The sequence below is a fragment of the Centrocercus urophasianus genome, unplaced genomic scaffold (assembly GCF_019232065.1).
Source record: "Centrocercus urophasianus isolate 14NV4802_14NV808 unplaced genomic scaffold, USGS_Curo_1.0 seq_17, whole genome shotgun sequence".
In the NCBI taxonomy this organism is placed as follows: Eukaryota; Metazoa; Chordata; class Aves; order Galliformes; family Phasianidae; genus Centrocercus; species Centrocercus urophasianus.
The window spans coordinates 11,331,529-11,359,146 of record NW_024884722.1 but is presented as its reverse complement, the minus strand read 5'-3'; the positions used below and the strand labels follow the sequence as shown (position 1 = coordinate 11,359,146).

At 39.4% G+C, this 27,618-nt stretch overlaps 1 protein-coding gene across 7 annotated transcripts in view; it reads right to left on the bottom strand.

The window, feature by feature from the left end:
• Positions 1-61: 61 nt before the first annotated feature.
• Positions 62-27,618, bottom strand: part of STN1 (STN1 subunit of CST complex) — a 45,216-nt gene continuing 17,659 nt past the window's right edge. For 6 of the 7 annotated variants that reach the window (XM_042818776.1, XM_042818777.1, XM_042818780.1 and 3 more), the window contains exons 3-10: positions 26,453-26,548; positions 21,997-22,068; positions 20,328-20,489; positions 19,088-19,199; positions 18,417-18,576; positions 11,571-11,696; positions 10,914-10,986; positions 63-7,176 (exon numbers count right to left, since the gene is read on the bottom strand). In XM_042818776.1, the coding sequence (XP_042674710.1) occupies positions 7,019-7,176; positions 10,914-10,986; positions 11,571-11,696; positions 18,417-18,576; positions 19,088-19,199; positions 20,328-20,489; positions 21,997-22,068; positions 26,453-26,548 (959 nt within the window). In that variant the 3' untranslated portion in view covers positions 63-7,018. Of the gene's footprint in view, positions 7,177-10,913; positions 10,987-11,570; positions 11,697-18,416; positions 18,577-19,087; positions 19,200-20,327; positions 20,490-21,996; positions 22,069-26,452; positions 26,549-27,618 lie in introns of all 7 variants that reach the window. The other variant, XM_042818783.1, reaches the window with a different exon arrangement.

The window sequence follows — 27,618 nt, the reverse complement described above, 5'->3', positions numbered from 1 at the left end:
CTGTTTTTCATCCATGCACACCTTGTACTTTTCCGTTGTTATGAAGGTTTTGTAGCAATCTGATGACATAGTTTAAAAACATAAAATAAAACAAGCCCAAACCACACTTTTCTATGTATTGTATAAACATCAGGCTTACATTTGTGGCAGCTGAAGTTTATCAAACTGATCACAGGTTTGGATTGGGATTCTCCAGGCTAATTCCCAGATGCTGTCCCCCTGACTTCAGTTTCCCTCACTGTTCTCAAGAGGACATCTCAATACTGGCTTCAGCCTTATCCTCTGCAAAAAAACAACACAACTTGACAATCATTTGTTGAAAATACAGCTTGTTACAAATGAATTAATCCTAGGAAGCAATAGCCTTTATTTGCATTTCCTTCCCATATTAGTTCTAAGTATGCACATGGACACTGTGTTCCCAGTATTAAGATTTAAAATTTCCACCATGTCCCATTTAAACTTTAATTTCCTTGTTCACTATTTTTACCCTTCTAAAGCCAAATGATAATTTTATTTGGCTGAACACCCACTAGAGAAAGTAGAAAAGTTTAACTGCCAATACCCAAACTAGAACTTTTGATAGGTAGACTGTGAGTTGTGAAAAAGCATTGATAAAATCTTATGAAAAGTTAGCTGTAGAACTGCAGTTAGACCACAAATGACAAAAACACAATCTTAACACTATCAACTACTACCACAGTGAAGTGCATTAGTAGTTCTCTTTTATTTAAAGTCACTTTCATACAAAAGCAAAGTGGTTTTCCCATCACAGAAAGACTTCTTTAGGAGGTGCGTTTTTGGATCTCCTGAGCATCATGGGCAGATACAAGAAGTATTTTTCTTACCCAGTCATTCTCAGCTTAGGCTTTGCAAGGCAGTAACTGAGATGTCTGGAAAACCAAACACCTTGTAGGATGTTTATTGCTTGGAAAAAAAGAATGACGCCCAAAACCAGAGAACTGGAAGGCAGGACCTGCCATAAGCATGCTTTTCACCTGTGGAGTGTGGAGCAGTGCCACTACCTGCTGTGCTATCCAGGTAACTTCAGTCATCTATTTGGATCCATCAGATTGTAACAGCATCTGGGTGACAACCACGTTGTCCTGAACGTTTTGATCTCTAAGACACTGTAGTGGCCAACTCCTATGCTAGGATCTTGTTTTGAGCATGAAAATAATTGGTCTTTTAGAAAAGACCTGCACAACACAGGAACTATTAAAGGACAGTGACAGGAATGCAGAGGAAGAGCATATACATATTGCTGTGCTCCAGATAAATTTGTGCAGCTGTTTATGATAAACGTTCCCTTACTCCAATTTTTTCATGCCTTCATTTCCTCCCTTTCTTTCTATTTACAGAAAATAAATAGTACAAGTCCTTGCTTTCAATTACATGCAGCACCTGCTGCCTGTTCTGAAACAGATGTCTGAAGCATCATTAGGCAGTTATTTCCTAGCCTTTTTCAGTGGGACTAATTTCAAACATCTTTCTGTTAAATCCTCCTCCCTCTACTTCCTCTCTATTTCTCATCCTTTCCTACATTCAGAGTTCCAAGAAAAATTCCTCTCTGTATCAGTTTGTCAGTTTGCTCCTGTTCTGTTTGTTCTGGATCACTGTAACCATAGAAGAACAAAGAGACTGCAACTACTGTGAACCAGGAATTAAGTCCAAGAGATATTATTGGAGAAAAAAAAAAAGACAAGGTGAGGAAAGAAAACAATAAGGGAGTATTAGTTAGCAGTGGAGGCAGCAGTTTCAGAACATCAGCTGGCTTGTTATGGTTTTGTGGACGTTACAGCAAAGAAGTTTTACGCACATGCAAGAACAACTCCTACACTCTCAATGTGAATGACTTAAGTTTTGGCAGTAGGAGAAAAAACAAACTCCAAGCACCCTTTTTTCCATTTCTTTACCACCTTGTACACTGGCAAGAAAGCACATTTTAAAATTGGGAAGGCCTGTATGGCTTTCTGTGATGACTATTTTTGGGGAAAGCATTTGTGAGAACCAATTCCTCCCTCTTGTTTCCAAATATCACCATAGTACTTGGATGAGGTTTCCACTACTGGGAGGAACCACAAACGTCCCACAGCTCGTAACAAACTTGGCACATGCTTCATTTAATCACACTGACTGTTATGCAGTGGCACATACTTGTGATTTCTCTTACCACTCTCCCTAGCAGAGATGGGACTACTTTCTGCTCTGCTTTACTTTAATTTGGGAAAATTAAAAAGATGAATAAAGTAGATGTCTCAGCCTATCAAAGCAGTAGTTTAGCTGCAGCTATTCCTCCAGTTGTCAAGAAAGACAAGCAGATGTTTGGGCCCATACATGCTCACACATTCACAACTTGCTCATCCCAGGCTAAGCTGGCAGACAGCTCCAGTTCTAGCTGGTAGGAAAGGAGTGTTCATTCTTCCAATCAATAACAAAAAGCAAGCTAAAACAAGTGCTGTAGGTCATGTTGTGCCAGGTTAATTGGCACCACACTATTCGGTGGTTCAACACTTGTTGAAAATTGTTCCTTAAGGTTATTTCTTTCACTGGCAGATTCCAGGTTATGTTATGTTCAGGCAATCTTGTTAATCTGGGCCGATTTCAACTTGTAAGTTACTGTGGCTACAGTAGTATATTCTCCACTGTGCATTTAAAATATATTAGAGGGAACGGGCTGGTGGCATCCCTAACAATTCATTACACAGCTCTCTACCTTGATAAAGATGCTGCAGTTTCCCATCACGCTCGTCTGCCTTGGGGAGAACTTTGCCAGCAAACTTCAGGAAAAAACAGTCCATTCAGTTCTAAAAAGAGCACTGCAGAACAACTAAACAAGTAGTTCTCACTGCAGAAGTAACAAATTTTTTTTCCTTGTGATCATCTTGTGTGCGATTTCTTTCTTATCCTATGACCATTTCTTCCTTCCCCTTACTGTTGGCACTCATTTGGGCTTCCCTGTTCTATCAGTGCATCCACTTTCTAAAAATGTGCAAGACCATAAGATCTTCAGGTTCTTCACCCCTGTTAACTCACCAACAGAATACAAAATCACTTGAGACAGTGTGACAGAATTTGACAAGTGCTCAGACAGTAATTACATCAAACACAGAGTATAATGACAGTTTCTCATCTTAAAAAAAAAAAAATCAGTCCAAAAGAGGAGACATTACCTAGTAGATGCACAAACTAGAAGTCTACATCAACTTGATAGAATACCTACGTGATAAAATCTGCAGAAAGGCTTGAAAAGCGTCACGGGCAGGCAGATGACTTCTGCCATCTGGAAGAACAACTTGTACTTACTGCAGCGTGGGCAAGATACAGGTGTTTTAATGTTTAATTCTATTTATTTCATACTTGGACAAAAGCAAAAACTCACAGCTAGAAACCTTCAGGGTTTTCCTGAAATTGCAGTTTGTTCCTGCTGCAGTCTACATCTTAAAAGATCAAGGCTGAAGATGATGTCTGCCTCTTCTGGTACCTGGACAAACAGTAAAGCACAGCCTGCTGGAAACTGAGTGGGCTGTGAACAACATCAGGTTGGTTAGTTGGAGGGATTATGCTGATATTTTCAGTTGCCAGCAGCTGACAAGGATATTTGAGTTAGGAAAGATAAAGGGAACAGAACGGGGAGGAAGGGGGGTTGACCACAATTCATGGTATAGAGATGAATGATGAGACTACGAATGAAATGAAAGGCCTGAGAAATGACAACTAGAGGAGAGAACAGAGAGCAGAAATAGGTGAAAGAAATTAGGGAGAAACCCTCTGTGCCTGAGAGGGCACACTGCTGGGAATTAAACCCAGGATTCCTGACTCAACATTTTCCTGCTGCCAACCAACATCCACAAAAACATTTCTGTAAAACCAGGCCTCCTCCTAGAAGATGGCAATTAATTATTGTAAATACTCTTATCTCCTGCAGCTGAACTTTTGTTTGCTCACCAGTCTGCAGAGTTAGGACAGGAGAGATGGAGACCATGCTGAAACTCTTGATCTCAAGAGTTTTTAATGATTGGTGTTACTAAAAAACAGGGCTTGTGTCCCACAACAGAGGGAACCATATTATCCACAATTTACAAAGGAAACTGAGGCACGAAGTTAACTATTTTTCCTCTCGTGTAAGCAGATCTGAGGAACTGAAGGCAGAGTTATTCTGTCCTTTGTCTCCTCTCCAGAAAAACAGCTTGCATTTTGCCAGAATATTGAGATATTAAATACTAAAATTGTATGGTAATTTTTTTTTCTAAGGTATTCCATTTCTATGGAAACACACATTTTTAAGGTAATGTAAAAATGCTGACTGCTTTTAAAACCTCCATTTTACTTACCTGCCTTTTACTACCATGACTGTTTCTATGGAAACTAGAACTGGCCACGAAGCAGTCCAACATGAATTCTCACTTGTCAGTTTTACCTTAAAGTGCCACCTTCAAAGTCCTTTAATAAACCAGCAATAGCTGCATTGCCTAAAGTGTTTTCAAATTAAACAAAAAGAGAAAGCGTGCTTTCACTGAATGTTCCACACAATATTTTGTAGGTGTGGTCTAAATCTAAGAATTTTTTTTTAAACAGTATGCATGATACGACTCTGGTTAAGGATATGATCTGTAAACAGAGAGACAGTTTATTAGCAGTAAAAGCCCTAGTGTGTGCAGTTCAACTTACATAAAGGTGACTTATACCAATATGGGTATGTCTAGACTGCTGTCACAGAAGCACACTGTAGAGATGCTGAGTAAACAGGTAAATCAGCCTAATGTGAGCTCTGTGCTCACAGCTAGCTGGGGTACTTCTGTGCAGGCATATGCACATGGTGTTCCCTCTAAGTGCAGGAGGGGGAATGCACTCAATCAGAGTGTTAGTCTGTGCTGGGTGGCTACTGAGGAAAAAATAAAGCGCACAAGATTAAGTCACAACTACTCCACACTATTGTTCATATTTACAATCTGCATAACTTGAAACTGGGCCATTCTGTTAATTTTTACCTTGACCCTTTCAGTCTTGTAAAAAACAGTGGGCTCCCTTGTGTTCATTCCTATTATTCCCCTAATCAAAGCAAGAAAAATCCCTTCTTCCAGTTCTTGAGGAACAATTTCCAACAGAATACAACCTTCCAAGAGTTGAGTATTGCCAGTAATGACCAGCTTAAAAACTTCAAAGGAAAGATTCTTTCCAGAGTGACTGATCTGTCTTTCCTGAGAAAAGCTCCTCACTCCTCATCTCTAAGGCTTCACAGTTATCAGTGCTTTTAAATCACAACAGGGGCAGGACAGACAGGACACACTTCTTGTCTGCATCAATCCATGATGCATAGAAAATAGGAGGTCAGGAGTTTCAGGCAGACTTCATATACAGAAATGTGTTCAGGCCCATATTAAGATCTGACTAGAAGATACCTAGCTCTAAGTACAGCAGCAGTTAACACTAGGAGTAGTGGCAGCTTGCAGGGAAATCAGCTATTAAGCTCTGCAGCAAGTGGGGAAATGACAGTGAAGTAACTCAGTTTTCCACTATGAACACATACACCATCTCTATAAAGCTGGGGTTTTCCACAGGTCTCTGAATGCAAATGCCAAATATTCCATCACTCCTTTCTCTTAGTCTCACTGAAGCCATGGCTTGGAATGAGGCATATAATATAAAAACAAAGCAGAAACCTGGCACACGAGGCTACTCACTGGCTTTCCTCATGCATTCAGTTTATTTTTCCCTGCTATGTCAATCCTTATAGGGCTTCACGACTACATCTGCCTCCTGGAAGCCTGCTGTTTCAACTGTTACAGGGAAGGTGCTGAGCAGAGAGAAGGAACAGATTCTTCCCTTCCTACTCTTCCCAAATTAATAATGGTATCACCTCCACACTACTAAGCAGATTACTTAGACGATCCCCTGCAGCATGAAGCCCTCCAAGCACAGATGCTGAACAGCTCCAGGTTTCGAACAGTGGCACATAACAGAGTTCTGATTATTCCAGGTCAAATGTCTTGCATGGCAACCTTTTTCAGGCCAACATTACTTCATTCATGTCTTTTGTTCTGCTGCAAGCAAGGATACGGATAGCATTTTTCCTGAAAGTGACAAGGAAGACAACAAAAGGCAATGGGAAGCATGGAGATCATAATGAGTCTTGCTTGTTTTCATACTTTTTGTTCCAAAACACCTAATTTTTTGCTTATATTTTGTGACATACAAAGCAATTTAAAAATAAACAAAGACATTAGCTGATTTTGAAACTTCTGGTCTGCACAGAATCCAATACAACACGCGTCAGTAGTGCACATGGTAACCAGGGGAACCCAGACAAGCTTTACAGTCAGTGGGGGATGCTGCAGCATGGGGAAGGGGTGCAGTTCCTCATTCCTGAAAATTACTTTTCAGAGCAAGGTGGGGTCTGTTTTAGTAGTGACAAAGCTATGTACATTCAGGAATACACACACATATATACACACATAGGTGTGCCAACATTACCAGGAAGAACAGGTAACCTTTAGATTGTTTGCTTACATGTGCTTTTCCTATTGTAAATCATACATAAAAAGAACAGCTATCACTGTAAGGAAGGATCACAACGTCAGTCTTTAAGTCAGAAAGATGAGTCTTGATGTGACCACTGCTGCAAACAGTACTCTTTAGCAGTGACTTCTCTTTAGGGCTCACTGGATGTAGATGTGAGAAAGGCCAGGTCAAATCTCACTGCTTATCAGGGAAGCACATGCAGACAGAAAGCCTGTGGTCTCTTCCAGCTCCACTGCTATAGAAGGGTGTCCAGAATTAGTTAGATACAACATTCCCCAGTAATAATGAGGAAGTCAGCAAGAATATTAAAACAAACATTGGGACAACTTCTCAGAAGCTGGACAAAACTAGCAGTTACAGAAACAGCTCTTTTTTGTCCCCAGTGAGAGCACAGTAGGTAAGAGCTTTTAAGTGCCAGAGTTCTGTTTCAGACATTCCTTATTCTTTTTTACTTTACCCTGACTGGACAAGAACTAATGCATCTTATCTTCCCTCTTTAAAATGCCATATAATATCCTTCCATAGTGCTGACAATATCGCTGTTGCTCTCCAGCAGTTCCAAAACACGCTGCATCACCACTTCAGCCAGATTGGGATTGTAACTCTGTCGAACACAACTCAGGACATGAAGAAAATGGCAGCCTTTTTCAGCATCTGCAGGAAAAAAAAAAAAGAAAAACATAGCCAAGCATGAAGGAGACCTCAGCCTAACTGCCACCTTTTGAATATTATAATCCAAATAAGTTGGAAAAAAACAACAAACAAAAAATGGCATGAGATGCATGTATTCAGAAGAAAGAGATCTAGTCTGTGCCAGCAGTTCTCCAATCACCAAATGTCCCTGCAGATCTCACTAGGACGTGTCAGGGCAGTAACACTCATCATGAGTGTGAATGATAGCTTTATCAGCTAATATATAGAGCTCACATAATACAACCTGACAACGAGGATAACTTCAGGGGCACCTCCAAACCCTTCTATGAAAACCATCTACTTTCTGCAACTGCAGTTCATCACAGAATCTTAGAATTGTTTGAGTTGGAATGGACCCTTAAAGGCCACCTAGTCCAACTCACCTATAGCAAACAGGGACACCGACAGCTAGACTATGAAGAGAAGAAATCAGATAAAAAAAATTCTTTTGCCCATATCCAGTATTAAAAACATTTAGAACAGAAAGCAGGCCTATGGCCAGATGTGACTGCTTGCCCAATGCTGGCATCTTGTGGAAGAACTGTCACAGTGCAACCTTCATTCAACTAGAGATGAAACCCCATTCATATACTTCACACTTCTCAAACAATTAGTGGAGTAGAAAGTCACAGAATTTCTCAGCTTTATCTCATTCTAAGAGGAACGAGCCCTGAAAATGTACATCAGAACAGAAATATATAAAATACAACAAGGGATTTTTTTCTCCTCCATGGCTACCAATGGAGGAGAAAAATGTTAGCATAAATGAAGCACATTAGCACAAGTGACTTTCCTTCAACTCACTCCTCAGCTCATAAGGTAAATCGGACAAAGACACTGAGAAATTTGCACAGAGGTCTGGGACCAGGGAGATCCCTGTCCTGTTTTTGCTGCTTTTGTTTTTATTTTAGCCAACCCCTACCTGAGAATTGGCTAAGCCCTGAAACTCCTTTGGAAGCTGCCTAGAAAAGTCACTGGTAAATAGGAGTTGCTGCTCAGTACAGGTAAATACACAGTTCAGCCCAACTCCTATTAGACTATGGTTCAAGCAAGGATATTTCTTTAGAAGTCAGTGGCACGGAATGATGAAAGACTTTTGTGGCTGCTAACCAAAAACACATTCACCACCCTAGGACGGATAAGGACAGAGAACAGAACAACGCATCTACCCACTCTTAGTGACTGCTGATACAAACAAAGTGGGTACCTGCATTTTGCATTAGTCACAGATTTGTCATCAGAAAGTCAGTGTGCCCATCCCTGATCTGCAGTACATAAATTTCAGTCTCGAATTAGTGACTCAGGTATTACCCAACAGTAGAATGCCTCTTTTGTTCTAAACGCTGGCAGAAAATGGCATTTCAGGGTATTTGCAGGTATGTACAATAATTAAAGTAGCCCAGATACATGCCTAGGCTACAGATGAAATTTGATGGAATACACACTTTGCAGTGGCGTGATGCTGTTCCTCTTTCACTGACATGGAGTTTATCTGTTCAGGTAATTCAGGCTATGATTAACTGTCTTGCCTACCAGAAGCAGAAGGGATAGAGTTACAGAGTAACTTCCACTTGCTGCATTTAAGCCTAAAAACAGAGTAAAGGAATCAAGAAAAGAAACAAGTCTGAATTAAGTCTACCATTTTGCAGTTCAGTCTGAAGTCCAATTGTCACCTTTTTCTGACTATCTTTAAGATTCTAGATAGACCCAGACTGGCCTCACATAAGTGAGCTTCAAATTAGGCTGTTTGGAATTACGATTACAACCAAGGGCTATCATGCTGGCATATTGAACATCAAGGTTTGTGGAGCTCAGACTAGTCACACTGAGGACTTTTTATTTGTACAACATTTCCAGGTAGCTGAGTTGGTCTGAAAAATGCATCATAAAAAAAATTATGGAGGTGAAAGCAAGCAGAGAATTAGTTGACCTGGATAGACAACTTTGGCTTATCATACATAAAACAGTTTTGCTGTCATGGAAGGTTAGTGCTGTTCTTGAAGAAAAATGGGTTAGAATTTCTTGCAAACAAGGAAGCATTATCACACCTGAGGCATCATCACATTCAGATTTACTCACTACAAGCCTCCTCACTATGCCTGCCAACACCCCAGCAGAGGGGGCCCAACAGTCACATTGATCTACACTGCTGCAGCAATGCCCAGAGAACCCTCTTGGTTTTGACTGAAGCATTTTGGTTTCCCTCCTCAAAATCCTTTGTTACCAGAAACCAGAACACTGAAATGGTCCTTCTGAAAACCAGCAGAGAAAAAGAGACTGACTTGGGAATTGTGCTCTCAACAACAGGAAACTAAACAGATGGAAAGCTTCAAGGAAAACAAGAGGCTCTGCAAAGCAACTGCTATTATTTTTCTGCTCTGTATGAAAGATGACTTTGAGAACTAAAAGCTCTGCAAAGTTTTTTCTGTGACCCACCTACCAGTTTCTGTCTGCTGTTGGCTGGCTGAAATAACTTTTCCACCTATGACAGAGAACTGAGAATACTTTACCACTGTGATAATGCATACCCAGCAGTCACTAATTACCCTGCGTCAGCTGTACACACATTCTGGGCCAATTACAAAAAAAAATATGTTTCCAAGAGAACTACCTGACGCATAAAATGGATGGAAGATTTGTTAATGGGATAAAAGACAAAAAAAACCAATATGACATGATAATATCCTCAGGCAAATGAGACTCACCTTTACCTGCTTGCCCAGTAGCATCTACTTCCATCATCCCCAGAGACACAAAACTTCTACTTCCATCTATAAACCACGTCTACAACTGCACCACTGCTTAATGCAGCCAGCTGAAAACTCGAGTCGTTTCACTTCACTAACCCTTTTTTCTCTCCACAGGATAACCATCATCAATCAGATCCTACACACACTGCTGTAATTATGATGGCAATTTAATATTATTCATCTTATATTCTAAGTCAGTCACTCTTTTGTACATTCTCACCCACAAACAGCTACAACTCAGCAGCACAAGATCCCTGCTGACACATTCTACCCAATGAATTGAGACAAACTCTGAATCAATCTCTCTCTGTAATAAGCAGATAATCAAACCAAGCACCAGCTACTGCTATGGCAATTAGACACAATAAGGAACAGGGATAACTCTGAAACCAGACAAGGTACATGACATGAAAAGAAGCGGATTTTTTATATGTTTTTTTAACATTGAAATACCAACCTATAAAGAACCACCACCTCAGTTCTTGCACTTGCTTAGAAACTTAAAGAGAATGTTCTACTGACATACGTGAATTTTATTGTTGACTTAATAGAGACTGTCTGTACTGCCACTTTTCTGTCAACTCCCATAGAAAAACTGAAGCAGCAAGATTTGCTACATACCCAAAGTAGAAAGCAACTGCTAGTAGGTGCTGACCTAACTTCCTGATATTTGTTTCCTCCCCAAATCTGTATATTTTCAAAAGATACAGATTTAAGATAATGGCTGCTTATTTCAAATGTGACAAGTTTGCTTCCTTTAGGCACGTGCTCTCTCACTCTGCTTACAGGAAGCTGTAGCCACATTTCTTTTAGCTACTCTGATGAGCTACAGGAGCAAATTAGCTTCAAGTTCAAGGGTAAAGACAGTAAGTAAATCTTGCATCAGGAGAGTCTGTCATCAACATATCACCAACTGCTCATCAGAGACCCAAAAGCACCAGTACTTACGCCTAGGTTTTTGACAGTCTTCTTTAATCACATCAAGGGTCACTTTAAGCAGCTCCTTATCGTGGTCGGTCACCTGGAGGAAAAAGTAGACTGCTCTAAATTATCATTTTATTTCACAGTAGACGGCATCAATATTAAAAAGGAATCCAAGGTTCTGATGTATTCTAAAAACTTACATCATCGTAACTACAGTCTGCATGATAGGCTGCCTCCAAGGTCAATAATGAATGTTAAATTTTCAATTACCTTTTTTTAGCAATTAGTAGGATTCAAGTGTTAGGAGAAGAGAATGAAATATTAGAATTCAACCCAAAAGAAGCGAGCTGACTCAAGGCAGCAGAATCCCAAGTTTCAACCTAACCCCAATAAAAAGACCTGTCCTGGTCTTCATTGTGCTCTACTGCATCAGCACACAGTTCAGTAATCCAGTAAACACCGACTGCACCTAGAAGAGCAGGAGAGCTGAAGAATGGCATTGAGCTACAAAAAACAAAACCCCAAGAACAGCTCAGTGAGAGATATGGGGTAAAAGCAACAGTGAATAAAGCTGCAGATAAGGCTGATGAACATACATACAGCTTCTGAAATATTTCTACCTTAAAGCTATAAAATTGTGATACCATTGAAAAAGTTAGCAGTCGCAGCTCAGTTCCTTACATGGTAGTACAGGTCCTTGGAGGTACTGGGTTTTTGGAAAACCACTCCCTTTTCTTGTAGTTTCTTTATTGCTTCCTTGAAAACACTGTGAATCCTTTTGGAGCTGGATTCACTTCCTGAATTCACCTGAATGGGAAGACAGGAGTGAAGCAGATGGTGAGAACTTGAGAACTCTCAGCCCTACTGAAGCTGACAGTAACAGCTTCTGAAGACTTCAAGAACAAAAGAACTTCACGTGATTTTGTTATGCATTTTTATTCATTTCAAAATTCAGAAATCCTTTCTGTTACACATGAACTAACCAACACCTCAGGCTTGAAAAAGAAAAAAACAACAACCCAGAAGCTCTACTGTTCTAAAGAAGCCAGAAATCTTCTAACTGCCTTCTTGGTATTTAGCAGCTATTTAATTACACACTGAGAGTTCTTTTCTCTTGGAATAAACCTGTGATGCTTCCAGAGAATTCAACGGTTAAGCTGATCAGCTTTATGATATTCAGATTTTTCCTGTAAGAAAGGGATACGGGAAGAAACCAGTAGGCTAGTGCTTTGTAAGGTGATATTCAGGAGGAATCCAAGGGCTGCAGATTCAATCTCCATCTCCTGATATGAAAATGTGGCAGTGCCCAAGGAAAACAAGGAAACTGGTAATGGCAATATTTATTTCTTGTCCCTTGGTTTCCAATTTTTTATTTATTTATTTTACACATATTCTGATCTTGCTTTTAAAAACTTCTCCACAGTTCCAATGAAATAAAAAGAGAAAGTATATGCAAGAAATTAAAGCAGGTATATAAGATAAGGATTCCGGAAAGGATTCCGTTTATAAGGCAAGTGAGAAAATGATTTTCTTGTGAAAGAAGAACACGTGCCTGAAAGCCTGTCAGTGGGGAGGCTATTAGAAGAAAGGGTTCAGTACGTTGCCAAAAGGGTAGAAAGGAAGAAATGAGGGAAAAAAATAGGGAAAAGCAGGGTTTGTTTGAAAGCAGAGCTAAAAGAGCGGGATGACAAGGGACATTGGAGTTCCTGAGAAGGGAACTGGAAGAAAATGAATCAACTGTGGAGAAAAGACTGTACAGGTAGGTAAGAGTAAGACCACGAGTTTACTCTTTTCCATATCTATCAGCCCTACTGTATCTTTCGAACTCGCATTTATCTACAAAGCCTGCTTCAGTTCCCCATTTGCTGTTTCCACATCTGTTGGGCACACACTGTGCTCCCTGTGATTTCCTTCAAGGCGGCAGCTAAACTGTTTCCCACAAACAAACATGCGATGAGTGGGACCAGACCACACCAGAGCAACCAAAGCAAGATTTGCCAAGCCATGTTTTCAGCCATCACCATAGATGCTACCATTCTGTCCTGAAGATAAGTATCAGATACCACATATCCTACTTCAATCATCAGGTCAACTCAAAGAAATCCTGCGAGTGAAATAGGCAACCATGGTGCACCAGTATGAACGCACGTGGACACATGGTAACAAACACATCAGCAATGTAAGAATATCTTTTCACAAAACATTACTTTCATCCATTTTTAAGTCTTGAGCGAAACTCAGACTATCTCTAAGATTGGGAGCTGATGCTTCTAGCCAGGAACAGTTCACAGATCCAATGAGGCATGAGCACACTCCACATTTTTCTCCATGCCCTTCCCCTCAATGTTTCAACAGGCCATAATCACAGCTCTCCTTTTTCTTCCCCTCTCTGTGCCCCACAGCAGCTATCTTTTTTCCCCTCAAGTTCTTAGCCAAAAATAATTACCTAACAGTTCGAGATATTTAACACAGAACAATGGCTATTATCCTCAGTCTTTATTGGCTTCAAGTTTTCTCCTGTTACAGAATTCAGTGTCTGAATGTTTGTCCCCTGAGGCACCACAGCTATATCAGCTTATGCAACAACAGACACTGCTTTCAATGACAAACTTGACCTTACGTTTGGACATCATTCAAGTCACACCATTAATACTGCTATAATATTTCTCTTCATAATGCCTCCTACAATGAACTGAAGAAATAAACATTAAATGTGGTAGGAAGGGGTTTTGTTTGCTTGTTTTACAAATGAAGAGTGAATATTTTCTCATAATAAAGCACACTCACAACCATACCTAAAATGGACAGACTTTGCCTCTAGCAGATGCAGGAATAAATCCTCAAAAATTTAAGAAACTGCTTGCAAAGCAACCACCTCAAAACTAATCAATTTTTAATATGAAAGCAAACATTTGAGAAGAAAAAAAAAAAAAAAAGAAAAATATCTCCAAAGAAGCATGCTAATTATTCAGTTTGGCTTAACAGTGAGATCCCGTCAGAAAAGGGAGATAATTAAAAACAGACTCTGTGTGAACTGACACACAGCTCTGCCTGGATGGATACCGAAACAGAATCACTAAGAAGAGATTGACAGACAGAAGGCAGAGAGGCACACTTGAGAGTGAGAAAATAAGCAAGCAGCTGCTATATCTCAGCATCCCCTCAAATGTGTGGAGTCCAAGGGAACAGGCTCAAGGGGAGAATAACTGCCAAAAAACAAACAGGGCTCTTGCCCTCTTTATGGGCTTTAACAGTATCCTAAGTTGGAAGAAGTTATTTTTCTCTAGCATGGACTAGAGTGCACTTCTACCTCTCTAAGTAAATCAACCAATTCAACGTTTCTTTGTGCACACAAGCTAGAATTCCTTAATCCGTTCTTTTGTTCATCCAAAATATCTCCAACTTCTCATCCTGCCCATCCAAAAGTCAACAGAACGTCTCCTTAATTCCTTGTCGCTTTCTTTTATACCAAACCAGGCCCTCATTTCTTCTGAGCTTGCACTGTCTCCTGAGAGGCAACGTACACTGACGCTTGACTGCTGAGCAGAGGTCTAGAGGAGGTTGGACACAGTGCTACACACAGACAAAAGAAATCTGAGACGATGAAATCCTAGCTGATTTCACATTCCTGCTTTTATTTCAGGAGATTGAAAAACGCTTGCATTTCAACAGTTATAAAAACGTGTCTGTTGTTGTTAAAGTAGATCCTTCTGAGTCACAGCTTGTTAACTATCGCTTTACTTTTATGAAGCTTTTCATCCAAGAAATTCAAAGCATTTTCAGGTATTAAGTAGTTTAACTGCTGATCCAAAGCAATAGCAAGATTTGAATCTGGATTTTGAATTAACCCCTCGCAGTGTTCACACATCATCTTTCAAAACATCTCCCCTCTGGCAAACCTTAAGTTTCAGAGAGCACAGTTCCAGGTTCCCTGAAGTGCTGACAGCAGCTGTTCTCCCCTGCTCTCCCAAATCAGATTCTTTCTAAAAATGAAGCTGCACATCCAAAAGCAGGAGCACCCTAAAATCATTCATCACTTTTGTAAAGCTCACCTTCTTCCCTTTCTCCCCCAGCTATTGAATGATGGTTTCACCATCCAGAGCTTCCCTCCCAGGGCCAGCCAGGAAACATTCAGCAAAGCCAACAGAACACATCTCCAGAATTAAACTGGTATTTCAACTCACATATTCTAGCTGGTGGCCTTGCTGAGTTTAGTGGACTGGTGCTGTGCAACCAATTATTCTCTTTATAGCAAAGTAAACTTCCTGCACAATCAATAATTGGTCAAAGAATGACGTGGTACAGGAATTGGGTTGAATGCTGAAAGTATATAATTGGCTCTTTATGAATCACAACACACCCTGATTGTGTTAAAGTTTCCTGGTATAACCACACTACTGTGATACTACTAATAGAAACTGTGCTTTGCAATTTCTCTCTCAGCCTTAGTTTAGACAGGTGACAATTTTAGTGACAGTGATGATAGTGATTCTGGATGTGTCAGTACTGAAGTCCTATCATAAATAAGCTTTGCTATGTTTAAAGTAGCAGTGAAGCTTCCTCCAGAAGAAGGAAGACAAGTGCTGACATCAAGAATGTATAAACCAAGGCACTGTGTTATACCTACAGTATAGTATGCATAGCCATAGTAAGCATAAATAAATGCAGTAAAACTCCTTGCTTCAACTACCTGTCATTGCTGACCTTGAGATAACGTTCAAACCAAAGGAAGTATAAAGAGCAAAGTTTGGAAAACACAACCAAGTTGAAGCTAGTGACATGCATGAAGTGGAATGAGAATACTAAAACAGCTCATAATATAGCTTATGCATGGAAGAAATAAGAAAGAAAGGTTAATCAAGACCGGCTGGCTGCAAATTGAATCTATTCTCATTCAGAAACTGCACATATCAAGCTCACGTGAACAGATTTACTTTTTTTTTCTGAAAAGAACAAAAAATTAGTTGCCTAAGTCCAGCAAGGGAAGGCTAACACTTAGAAATAGAAGGGTACTGGTTATGTGAAATAAAGCTTTACTCTTTTCAAATTAGTAACAGATTTCTTAATCTGTAATAATTTTTAAAAACATCAAGCTACTAGTTCTTATTTACCCTCTGTAACTATAAAATTAAGTAACCTTGTATGTGTTTGAGCAGAGGATGTGATTAGAGTTCAGCTATATGCATCTGCTAGAGAGAAATTTATTCTGAAGGGCCAGCTGGGGAGCCATTAGGACTGAAACTCAGTATTGTGAGACACACAACTTTGTGGGACGTGGACAGTAATCCTGAAAAGGACAAGAGAGGTGTGAGAGGTGCTGCCTACATCGTTATCCCAGCTACCTCCTCCCATCCTCATGCCCTGTTCCACTCTACTGCCAGTGATTCCATTGCAGCTCAATGCCTCCCTGAAAGAAATTTTCCATGAGAAAATTTCTCATGTACTTGCACAATGTTTATCACAATGGGATGGTAAAAAAAAAAAAAAAAAAAGATGATGAAAGTGCACTAACATCTCCTAGGATCACACAGAAAGGATGAGAGAAGCAGAGTTTAAATCACAACTGTACTATAACCTAGAAACAGGAGAAAATTATAAGGCTAATTATCAAAGTACCCCATCCTTTCAAAGCCAGTAGAAGTACAAGAAGCAAACAAGTGTGTACTTTGCTCCGTAGCTTAAGGCTTACAGTTTGGCCCACTCATCTACCTTGTGCCTTGACAAAACGGCATAACAACTTCATTCTACACTAGCAGTATCCTTTCTCCATTTGGTTTGAGATGCAAAACTGAAGATTATAGAGGGAAGGAAGGGAAGGAAAAAGGATAGAAATCAGATTTCCCTCTTATTTTTGTGAATCAAACTCGGTACTTGACCCTTTACCAATTGAGGGAAGTAACACTTTCAAGAGACTGAGCAGAGGAACAACAAAATACATTTCAAGAGCATTACTAGGAGCACCCTTAAGGCATTCAGGTCACTTGACAACTGAATGTTGTTTCTTATGCAAAGAGATATAAGCCTCTTTGCAAGGAATTAATACCAAAGGGCAATGGAGAGAACTGCAATTTCTAAATAAGCATCTGTGTGCCCAAATTCCTGGGACATACACTCACACTTTTGCATCAGGGTCAGGAGCAACAGCTATTAATTATTATGACAGTTCCTCATGACTATTAGCAGTGCTGATGCTGGAGGAGGAGGGTTGTGCCTTTATGTTTGCTCTGCACCAGTTCCTACTTACAATGGCTCTGCAAGTCATTCATCCTAATCTTTCTATAAATTCTAGAACTTCAGAGATGGACATTTTCAGCATCAGTTACAATGAGCACTACTTCCTTTTATGCAAAGGGTTTGGGAACTCTTTAATATTGTTCCAGCTGGTTTAGAAAAATACCCTGTCTCATTCTGGATATTTTAGTAACAAATTTTTCCTGTCACAAATCATACAAATTCCTGTCCTTGTTTATATATTCGTAACTGCTTTAAAGCAAACAACAAAAAATGCCCTTAACAAAAATTAAAGAAGCAGTTATCAAGAAGCAGTTATCAGAAACAGTTCATTGAGGCAAACAAGAACAGAGATTGTTTTCATTACTGTTTAGCCTCATCTGCAATGGACTGGCCTTCGTTGTTTATTTTTAAGAATTAAACAAACATTATCTATTAACATAACATAGCACTTTTATCTTTAACATGTATGTCAAAATCAGGCTCTGAAAATGACTGCCGTGGATCCATTTCTCTACAGAAAACCAGAAAGTAAACAAGTGAGTCACAGTACTCTGGTTTAAATGTAGAAGTTGCCATTGGTAACAAGGTTAAATTCATGACTGTTACTTTTGCAGAAGTTTGTCACTCCAGTAGAGAGCCTGGCTTGCAATTTATCCAAATAGCAAAAATAATAGTAAGCCATTTTACAAAATGTTTTCTTTTCCTATCATTTTATAGTTCATCACGGCCATATTATCTCACTGGAAAGCTTCTTAACAATTTGGTTACTTGCAATTGCATGTAAACAGATTTCATTCAAATCCCACCTTCTGATCCTTTCAGTCAAGGCATTCCACAAGGCCATACACATTTAACAGGGAGCATTTTTCATTCACTCATTACAATCCACTTTTGAAAGCAACATCTATATTAATACATTGCACTTCCAATGAGAAATAAAACAAAGAATTTGTCCTCCCTTTTCCTGGTGGGGACATCTGCTCCAAAGAGCCCAAGTGCCTTTTCCAATAGTGGCATTATTCACCGATTGAGGTAAGTTAGACTGTAAGGTTACTCAGCTCACGTACCAGACCACCCTTAACAATAGAACTGTAGCTTTCTTCACTCCAGTTTTAAACATCCCAAGTGACAAGGCTTCTCAAACCCCAGAAATAACCCCAGAAAGCTAAATCAGGAAGGCATTTGTAATTTTCAAATCCATTGAAGGCATTAGTTTCTTAGCTGGTTGCTTAGACTTTCAAAAATGAAACTGTTTTCCCCAACAAAGAACTAAAAACAATTACTTTCACTCACCTGACAGCTGGGACTAGATTTAGGCCCATCAGCTAGGGATACCAGAGAATGAATTGTTTCCAACTCCTGCTGGTAAAAGGTCTGAATTTTGTTTTCCAGTAGGAAATCTCTTACTTTCTCATGCAGCGTTTGGATTAAGAAATCCAAACCTTCTGGTCCACTACAAAAATACAGAGAACAGATTTAAATAAATAAATAAACAAAAATCAAGAAATACATTACAGTTTTTAACAACAATTGTGTAAGTGTAGCCAGATAGACTGGTTTTAAAAGATCAGAAGGTATTTTAGTGTCCTTAGACAGTAAGAGAGTTTGAATCTAAACTCCTAAGGCAGACCATTTTAAAATGCACTGAACACCTCGGTTCAGATTCCCTTGCTCCAGATCCCCTTTCTGCCAGAGATGCAAAAGGTCTGTCTATGCACAGTATTTTAACATCTCACTAATAATCAGTTGGGTGCTTTTTAATTCTTTTCTCAGCTCATGGACAAGTATCTTATCTGTAAGGATTGTTAACTGTTCAGGAGAAAAGAAGGCTGCCACTGTATGCTTGTGCAGAGTACAAATCACAGTGGGACCCTGTTCTATTTTCCTGCAGTTATCACATTAACAAATAAGCAACAATGGAATCTCACACTTTGCCTTTAAACCAGTCTGGTTACCACATTTACCTCTGTCCTGCCCCTGGGCTTTGGAAAGGTTTATCATAAACTTCTCTATACAGGCAGGGGAGCTCCAACATTCTTGAAATCTGAACATCACACACAGGATCATCCACCTTATCTGAAGCAGGAAAAAGAACAGCTGTATGGGCTTTAAACAAGCATACCTCAGGCGGCACAACAAGGTTTCACACATTAGTATTAAATTGACAGATTTTGTTTGTTGCTGTTGTTATAAAAACAAAACCAAACCACAAAGGTTACTCCCACTTTTATAGCCTAAAAGGAGGTAAATGATCTGTCGTGGTGCAATGCAAACTGTTCTTTTGCCTGATAACTGAGAATTGGGTATCTTACCTGAAATACATGAAGTAAGCACATAGTAAGGAACTTTACTTGTGCTGCTGATGCTAAAGCAATTTAAAGGCTACGTGAATTTTGTGGACCTCCTTCAACAAAACAATGGTTTTATCACCAGCCCTTCAATAGTTTATATATTCATAAGACTTCTGTTTGGAAAGGAGGGCTTTCAGATTTTTGCAAGAGCTGAAAAAACTGATTTTTTTTTTTCTTCCTTTTTAATCTGAACTACACAAGCTCTTTGAAAGACAGGCTTCCTCAGTTACACAATAGCACAGACACTAAGGAGAAAAGGTGTTATGCAACTGGAAGATCCTAGGATATAAATAATCGATTGTTGCCCAAAGAGCTTTGAGATACAGGTCAGCACCCACAGATCTCTGACTGAGTGACTCAAAAGGGGGAGTAATTTTCAGGCATTTTGTGGAGTCAGAAAGTTTAGGAAAATGGGCTTTAATATAAAAATGTGACAATAAACAGTTGTCTGTCCTTGGAATGGATGATGTGGGCTGTAAACAACAACTCTTTCTTCAAAGCAGTTAACATTCTTGGTTAAGTGTGACACTGAAGTTCATACTTTCCAATGAGTTCTGGCGGTTCTATTTCAATATAAAGAAAACTGAAGAGCACTCACAGATATCCAGTTAGAGTATCTTGTATATTCTTGTATACATTCTATTCATCTTTCATAAACCTTTCAGGACTCCCTCTTGTATAGGTAGTCTTCTAGTCCCACACATTAAGCAGTGTGTACTTTAGTTTTAGCAATGTAAGGTTAGAAAAAAGGCACACAAATGCAAAAGTCATTTTTCTAAAGAGATGCCAGAAAACAAAGTGGAAATCATTCAATAAACTACACAGAGCTTGGGCACAGATCCCTGGCACTTACAAAAACACGAAGACTGAATTTCTCTTTGCTGCCTGAAGGTCCGGACGTAGCCTCTGACCCTGATGACATCCCCAATCTCCAGCTTGGTTTTCTGGCTCACCATTTCCTGGAATTTCTTCATCTGTTCAAGCACTTTAAGACTGCTAGGGGTGCTTGGGCACTCTGTAAGGAGTGATGGAAAAGCAAATCAGGCATGGAGGCCAAATGTAACATTACTGTAGTCATATTGCTAGAAAAGGGAAAGGTCCCAGGCTTCATTTGTGCTGGGTAGCAAAACTTAAGGATGATAAAGTTAGCTTATAATATTACATTTATTTTAGCAGTTCACCTGGGGAAGGTATAAAAGGGAAGAGATGTCACAGGTTGAAAAACTGAAATATGAATTGGAAATTGCCAAAATTGATTTTGTCATACTAAGGAGGAGAGGATAAATAAAGGAAAGAAAAAGGTCAGCTGAACGTTTATATAAAAGAAGCATGAATCATCTGAGGTGAGGCCAAACCATTCATGTGATGTGATGCAATACAGTGAGATGAATGCAACTTGACAGAACTTTTTTATGTAACACACCTTTGCAGGACAGCAATTTCTTCATTATTTAAAGCCTGAATAATGACCTAACAACCTCTGATCATCGTTACCGACTTTGAAGAAAACTTCCTCTGCCTCTTGGGAGCTATTTTCTTTACCTAACACAAATTAATTTTCATTAATAAAATAATAGTCAGTCAGTGCTATTGTACATGTAAAATAATAGCATACAAGGCTGAAACAAGAATTCGGAGTCCTCACTGTGTGTCAACCACTACTTCATGCAATTTCTTCCTTATTTAGGAAGAAATTGAGGAATTCATGTTCCTCACAAAAAAAACTAATTTGTGAGTCCCCATTTCTTTTTTTGGAAAACATCAAGTGTAAGTTAGTATGAATTACCTGTGTGTATAAAAGTGCTTGTTCCACTGATATCAACACTTCTTAACTCCTACATCAAGCTTTCCCTGCCTTTTCTACGCACGTGTAGTACTGGAAGATTACACTAATGGCATTTATTTCAGTTTCACTAGCTTCAATCTATTACTGGGGCTTTCAGGAATGTCCAATGTAGAAGTTATCCCATATTTTGATATACAAGAAGGTAAAGTCAGACATTACTGAGTTCTTCTGTCACTGAATACAAAAACAGATTCACTTAAAATGCACTATTTTTGCTCGTTTAGAACTGTTGAAATCACAAAATGTGTGCTCCCCCTGCATTGAAATCTACTTTTGAGTTCATCAAGCTAGCATACACATAAACAGAAGGAAAATATGAATGCAAACAAAAAAAAAAAAAAAGAGGAATTCTGAAACTATTGTGCCACAAGGGTGAGAAATGAAGATCAAGTTGGTGGTCAATTGACTGGTTTTATAAAGTATAAGAAGAGGATTCTCTGAAAAATTTCACAGCATGGAATTGAAATACATTATGCTAATAAGGAAAAGGCTTGATAAGTCATAATGCAGTGTTTTTATTGGCACCATGACTGGCAACAACACAAAAAGTAATACGAAGCTCCCAAGATGGCCCAGGCTGTGGGATATGGTTGTTCTGCAAGTGAGATCATTTACTAAATTATTTAAGTTGCAAACAAAAAGTACACTCACAAAGAGGAATTACTTAATAAGTTACCTGATAAAGATCTTTCTGCTACCATGGGATTTTTCCAGCAGATACAATTTATAACCCCAGTACTATCATCCACTGTAAAAAAAAAAATTGCAAGAATTACAGGGAATATGAAAGTAGGTAGTGATGTTCCAAGAAATGAAAATATGTAGATATTCTCAGCAGTCATCTCCCTGCATATCTCATTCTAATCAGGCTGTAAAGGAAAGTGGGGGCTCATCTCCTGCTTTTGGCTTTGAAATAGTCTCCAAACTTACTTGCAGAATAGTTCGGTGCTAGACAACATGCCTACATGCACAGCAAGCAAAACAGCTAGCTCCTCAAGAAATAAAACTAAAAAAAAATATCAAATACTGACAAATGGTGATGATTCACTACATATATTGGGTACTAGAGGTTTCTAATTTAATTGATAAAGTCAGAAAGTAAATCAGTGCTGAAAGTTGAAGCTAAACAAATTACAATTAGAAATGAAACACAATGCACAGAAACATTAATACCGAAATGAGAGAACAGCATGTCAGGGCTGGTGGGGAGTGAGGAGGGAGGTAGAATAACAAAATAGATAAAGAGAGTCCTATCTCCAGCTACACTGTTTTTTACGCTAATATTGCAAACAAAGTCTGCTGGCCTTCCCCATTTAAGAGATTAGAACGGCGGCCACCACATCCAGACAGGACAGAGGACTTGCCTATGGTTCTGCCCTAGGCCAAGGATTCCTAATTTAAGGTACCACTTAGTGGCATGCAAGCCACTTCCGTATTAAAAAGCTTAACACCTACCCTCTCCTGAGCATGTCAGCTATCTGGCTTTTCCTGTCTTACTAGTACCTAGGCAAAATAAGTCCTGTGATTCCTGCCCTAGGCACTGTATTGTTCAAGACACCAAAAAAGGAAACAAACAAACAAAAAAACAAAATAAACTATAAAGCTATCAGAAGAATCAATTGTTCTATAGATCAAGAGACTTCATATGGGCAGCTTGCCCAGCAAACATCCTCTAAGTAAGAAGGTACCAGGTGTCTGTCAAACCATGGCAAGGATCACATTTCCAGTCCAGCTAAAATTCCAAGCACATTGCACCCTGAGCATAACTGCCTCCAACACTGACCTTCATAAATATGACCTCTTCATAAATAAGAATCCACAATTTTCTGCTGCTCCTCAAACCAGCTCTACAAAACCAGACACTATATATAGATAAAAAACAACAACAAAGAAACCCCCTCTAACCAGTTACTACAAAAGCATCAGTGGTGTTTACCAGGAAGGTACTGATTGGTACTTGCAGTCGCTTCCTCTGGGAATCGTAGCATCAAAGCAAAATGCCTTTGCATTGTCTCATATGTTTTGAAACAATCTCCCTATTTGAGGGTCTGATCTCAAGTCATTGCCTTGTCTTCCTGTTTCCCAGTAGGTATGCTGAACTACTCTGGCACAGACATATTCTTAATAGCAAACAGCATTTATAAGACGCAGGCAATCCCAAATTCTATCACTAGATGTATGGTTGTTTCATTGCTATCCCCCTCCTGAGCTCCCATGTCTGCAACTATTTCAATAGATTTAGTTCAGCACTAGTGTAGACAATGATCTAATTAACAGAGTTTCCTCTCTTTGGTACAGATGAAATGCAACTATTTTAGTTGGAGGAAGAGCCATCATGCACCATATAAAGCTACTGATGCAAGCCAACACTGACAATAAGAAACAGGGAAGACAACATTTCACAATTATTTTGCTATACAATGTAGATGTTTCCTTACAGACCAAAATACATGCTTCCTAAGAAGAGCTTGGAAGCCAAACAAACAAGGCTGAAGGATTAGGAAGCCAGATGATTCCTCATCAATGTGACTGTTAGAAATCGTAGAGAGACCAACCTATAGCTGATCACAAAGCTGAACTTGGGTTGCAGAGCCAGGCCCTGAAATAAAGCTCCCAAATAAACCTTTGAGCAAAAACAACTCCTGAACCACAGATGAGTGAAAACTATTGCAATTGTATTCTAATCAGACAGGAGAACGTTAATCTATTTTAAATGCACGCAGGGCGTCTACAGGCTTGTGAAAACTTCCTGGGCTCCCCTGCCATCCTTTCTCATCTCCTTGCATTTAATTTTATTTACTTATTAACTCTAGCATTGACTGTCTCACCATCTTGACTCTTATGTTAACTCTTTGAGAAGCAGTCTACTCAAAGTCACCTAGTAAATTAGTAACTGTGTTGGTTTCTTTGTAAGAAGAGTTTGTTTTATGTAGGGCCTATGTGAGTCCACTGAGGCTCCAGTGAGATGTCTGTTTGTAAGGCAAGTGTTCAGCCTTTCAGTATGGTCCTGGAGAATAAGAAAAGCCACATCTGATGTTGTTTGGTTCTCTTAAAAAGGAAAGAAAAGATCAAAAAAGTGCATTGGCTAAAAACATGAGCTTGCTGAAAGCTAGGCTTTAATTAGATATCCTTTTCCTAATCATAATAAGAGCAATTAAACAAATAAATGTCAAAATGTATGTGCTGTTTTACATGGCATTTAGAATTATTATTAGCCAGGAAAGAGTTAATTCACTCTCTTCTAATAATTACTTTGCTATCAGTATGGATTTGGGCTGTATGGATTTGCAGCACAGAGAGAACCTAAGACTCTTAAAATAAAAGGTATGTATTCTGAAGTAGACAGATAGGAAATGAGTGGGAGAGATGGTGGCAGTGACACAAAGACATTTCAGTTCTATCACAGAAAAACTACAAAGGGGCAATTGCTTTGTAAGTCACTCTTAAGCAGATGGAAAGTGAGCAAATGCTGAACAGTGCTCCAATTGATGCAACACCTGCTCTGTGACTCACTAACCAGAGTCTGTTGAACTGAGAGATGCAAGAAGTTACAAGTAGGAAACTGTCTAAGAAGTTACAATTCTATGCTGCTGGAACCAGCCTGCCTGAAAGAGAGGGCTGGCTGGGTAGAGGCACCCTGGCAGGTAGCCTGAGAATTCAAACCAGGAACTGCTGGAACAAAGAGCAGAGTTAGATGTGAAAGAACAGCAGGAAGGCAGGCTGAGAGCTGTATACTTAGTGTTAGATCAGCCAACCTTTAAGTTCTTTTTGTTTCTGGTTTCTTTTTATTTCTACTCCTCCATTTTCTGTTCCAATCAAACATTTCCAACAAGCGTTACGTAACAGTGAGGCTAGCATGGGAAAGAATTGTCCATTAAATTGCTTTTACCTAGGTCATTGTGATTCTATTTTCCTCTGTTCTTATGAAATGCTATCTCCATTTGTATTCTAGTGCAATAACAGAATAACTGCTGACGTTCAACTAGTTTCAACACTTCATTACATCATCAGTCTCATCATTTCTTAACTTAGGTGCTTGTTTAGTCTGTTCTACTTCAAGTGACTGAGCAACTCGTGCTTTAAAATACATAAACTTGTTATTCGGTGTAATGGCAGGGTAGTAACACAAAATAGATGGGAAGACAGGAGATACCCTATTTAATAAACTTGCAGGGATATTTATGTAGAGCAGACTCAACTCTAAGCAGCTACACTGTTTGGGGTATGCTTCATGCACTGGCAACCAGTGCTCCTCTGCTGTGCTGTGGTGCAACTGCAGGTGTTATGGAAGCTGGGACCTGACTCTAAGCTGTCAATTCTATCTTCTCAACACCGCTGTCAGAGGGGGAATTACTGCTGCCTCCATCTTAAAAATGGAAGAACTGAGTACAAAGTGTCACTCCATAACTTAGCTCCATCAGTTGGAAATTCGTGGCGGCAGACACCGGACACAGGTTCTTCAAATGCCTGCAGAGTAATGATCTATGCCTTTGGCTCCCCTTCCTACTGTGAGATGACCCTTTCCCCACCCCCAGTACTTCAGTTTGCTTTTTCAGCACACAACCAGATGGCTCCAAGTTAATGAAATAGGCTGAATGCAACAGGGAAAAGCAAGAGGCAGGAGTCGACTGTGCTGGTGGTAGCAAGGTCTGGTGGGTACTACGATGGTTGGGTTGGATTTGCTAAGACACTTTGGCAGCTAATTATAATCAAGCTCAACAGACACTAAAACCTGGCTCCAACACACAATAAAACATATAAAGTCAAGAAGGGGTTTCTGAAGCTCAAAAAAGGAAGAAGTAACTCCTTAGAGAAATCATTAAAACCATTTACATGTGACTAAAGAAAGAGCATATATGCAAAAGAAGAACAGTGGGGAACAGTGGCAAGGTAATAACAAAAATTAAATTGTTCCAGATGACCCCAAATCAGTTACTCGGCTTCAGCCATTTATTTTCTCTATTTTAAGAGAAACAGTAGCTTGCTAAAGTATTCTGAGCTGGGCATATACTTCATGTAATAAAGTAGATTTGTTTCAAGAACAATCAAATAAGGCAACTTTTAATTTCAGTAACAGTAACTAAGACTAGAGGGCTGATAAATGCAAAAACAAAGATGGAAATTCTTCTTACCTCCATAACTGTGAAAGGCTTCTCGCTCTTTAGTCTGAACCACCATCCCAACAACATCCACCTGTCTCACTGGATGTCCATTATAGAAGAATATACCTAGACAAAGAACACCCCCGGTAAGTATAACTACTTTTTCTTCAACATCCTGCCCTATGTAGGTTTGACTGACAAATGTGACTTCCTTGCACACTTAATGTGCCTTAAAGTTAATTAATGCCTGCTTATGTGAAAAACCCCCTCGATTAGCAAGCACTGGAACACAAGGAGGAAGCATCAGCTCTATATAGGATACAAAAACTGCGTTATTGTAATCTCAGAACTCTATCAGCCTTTTGCTTTCTTCTACATTTGGATCTGCAGAACTGCTTACTGTGCGCTTAAGGTTCTTTGTTTGTTTTTGTTGTGTTTTTTTGTTTGTTTGTTTTTACAACTTCAAGTCTTAAGGATAAATAAGTGAATACAATGGAAGCACTTTGAGCTTCTCACAGCACAGCTGTTCCTGATTAAGGCATTGCCTCCAAAAGGAAAACTAACACAATTCTGTCTTTTATTTCCAGAAGAACAGGAGCCATGGCGTAGGGTAGGGCATGGAGGTGGGTGGGTGGTTAACAACCCTCTCACATTGCAGAGCACACACTGGGCAGTCATCATGGATGGTATCCTGAGTTTCAGTTTCTGAAATAACATGTTCTAAAAACATCCCTTCAGAGCTATTTTTGCACATCTATAAAGGTGACTTGGATAGGAATAACACAAAATGAAGTTCAGGAAATGGCGAGGAATCAGAGCCCAGGGGACTTCCACAGCGCTGAGGTTGCCACGTGGTTTAATTTCTTTCAAGAGCATGACCAACCTTTTTAACAAACCTTGATGTGAACATACACTGAAGCTTCACGGTCCACTAGCAGGAGAATAACTGGGCAATAAGCTCTGGTTAAATCCTGGTCTAATTTTCAGTCCACGTGTTTTCTTCAGTTTTGGAATACTGTTGTTTTACTGAAGTATGAGGCTATCTGGGACATGCAATAACTGCCTTCTAAAAACTACGTAACTCAAGGGTCTCAAAAAGGAACACTTGTCTCAAAGCGCTGTGGCAAATCTTATAAAGGGAAAGAGAAACATTGCAACAAGGGAGTCACAAAAACATTCTGTATTAAAAAAAATAA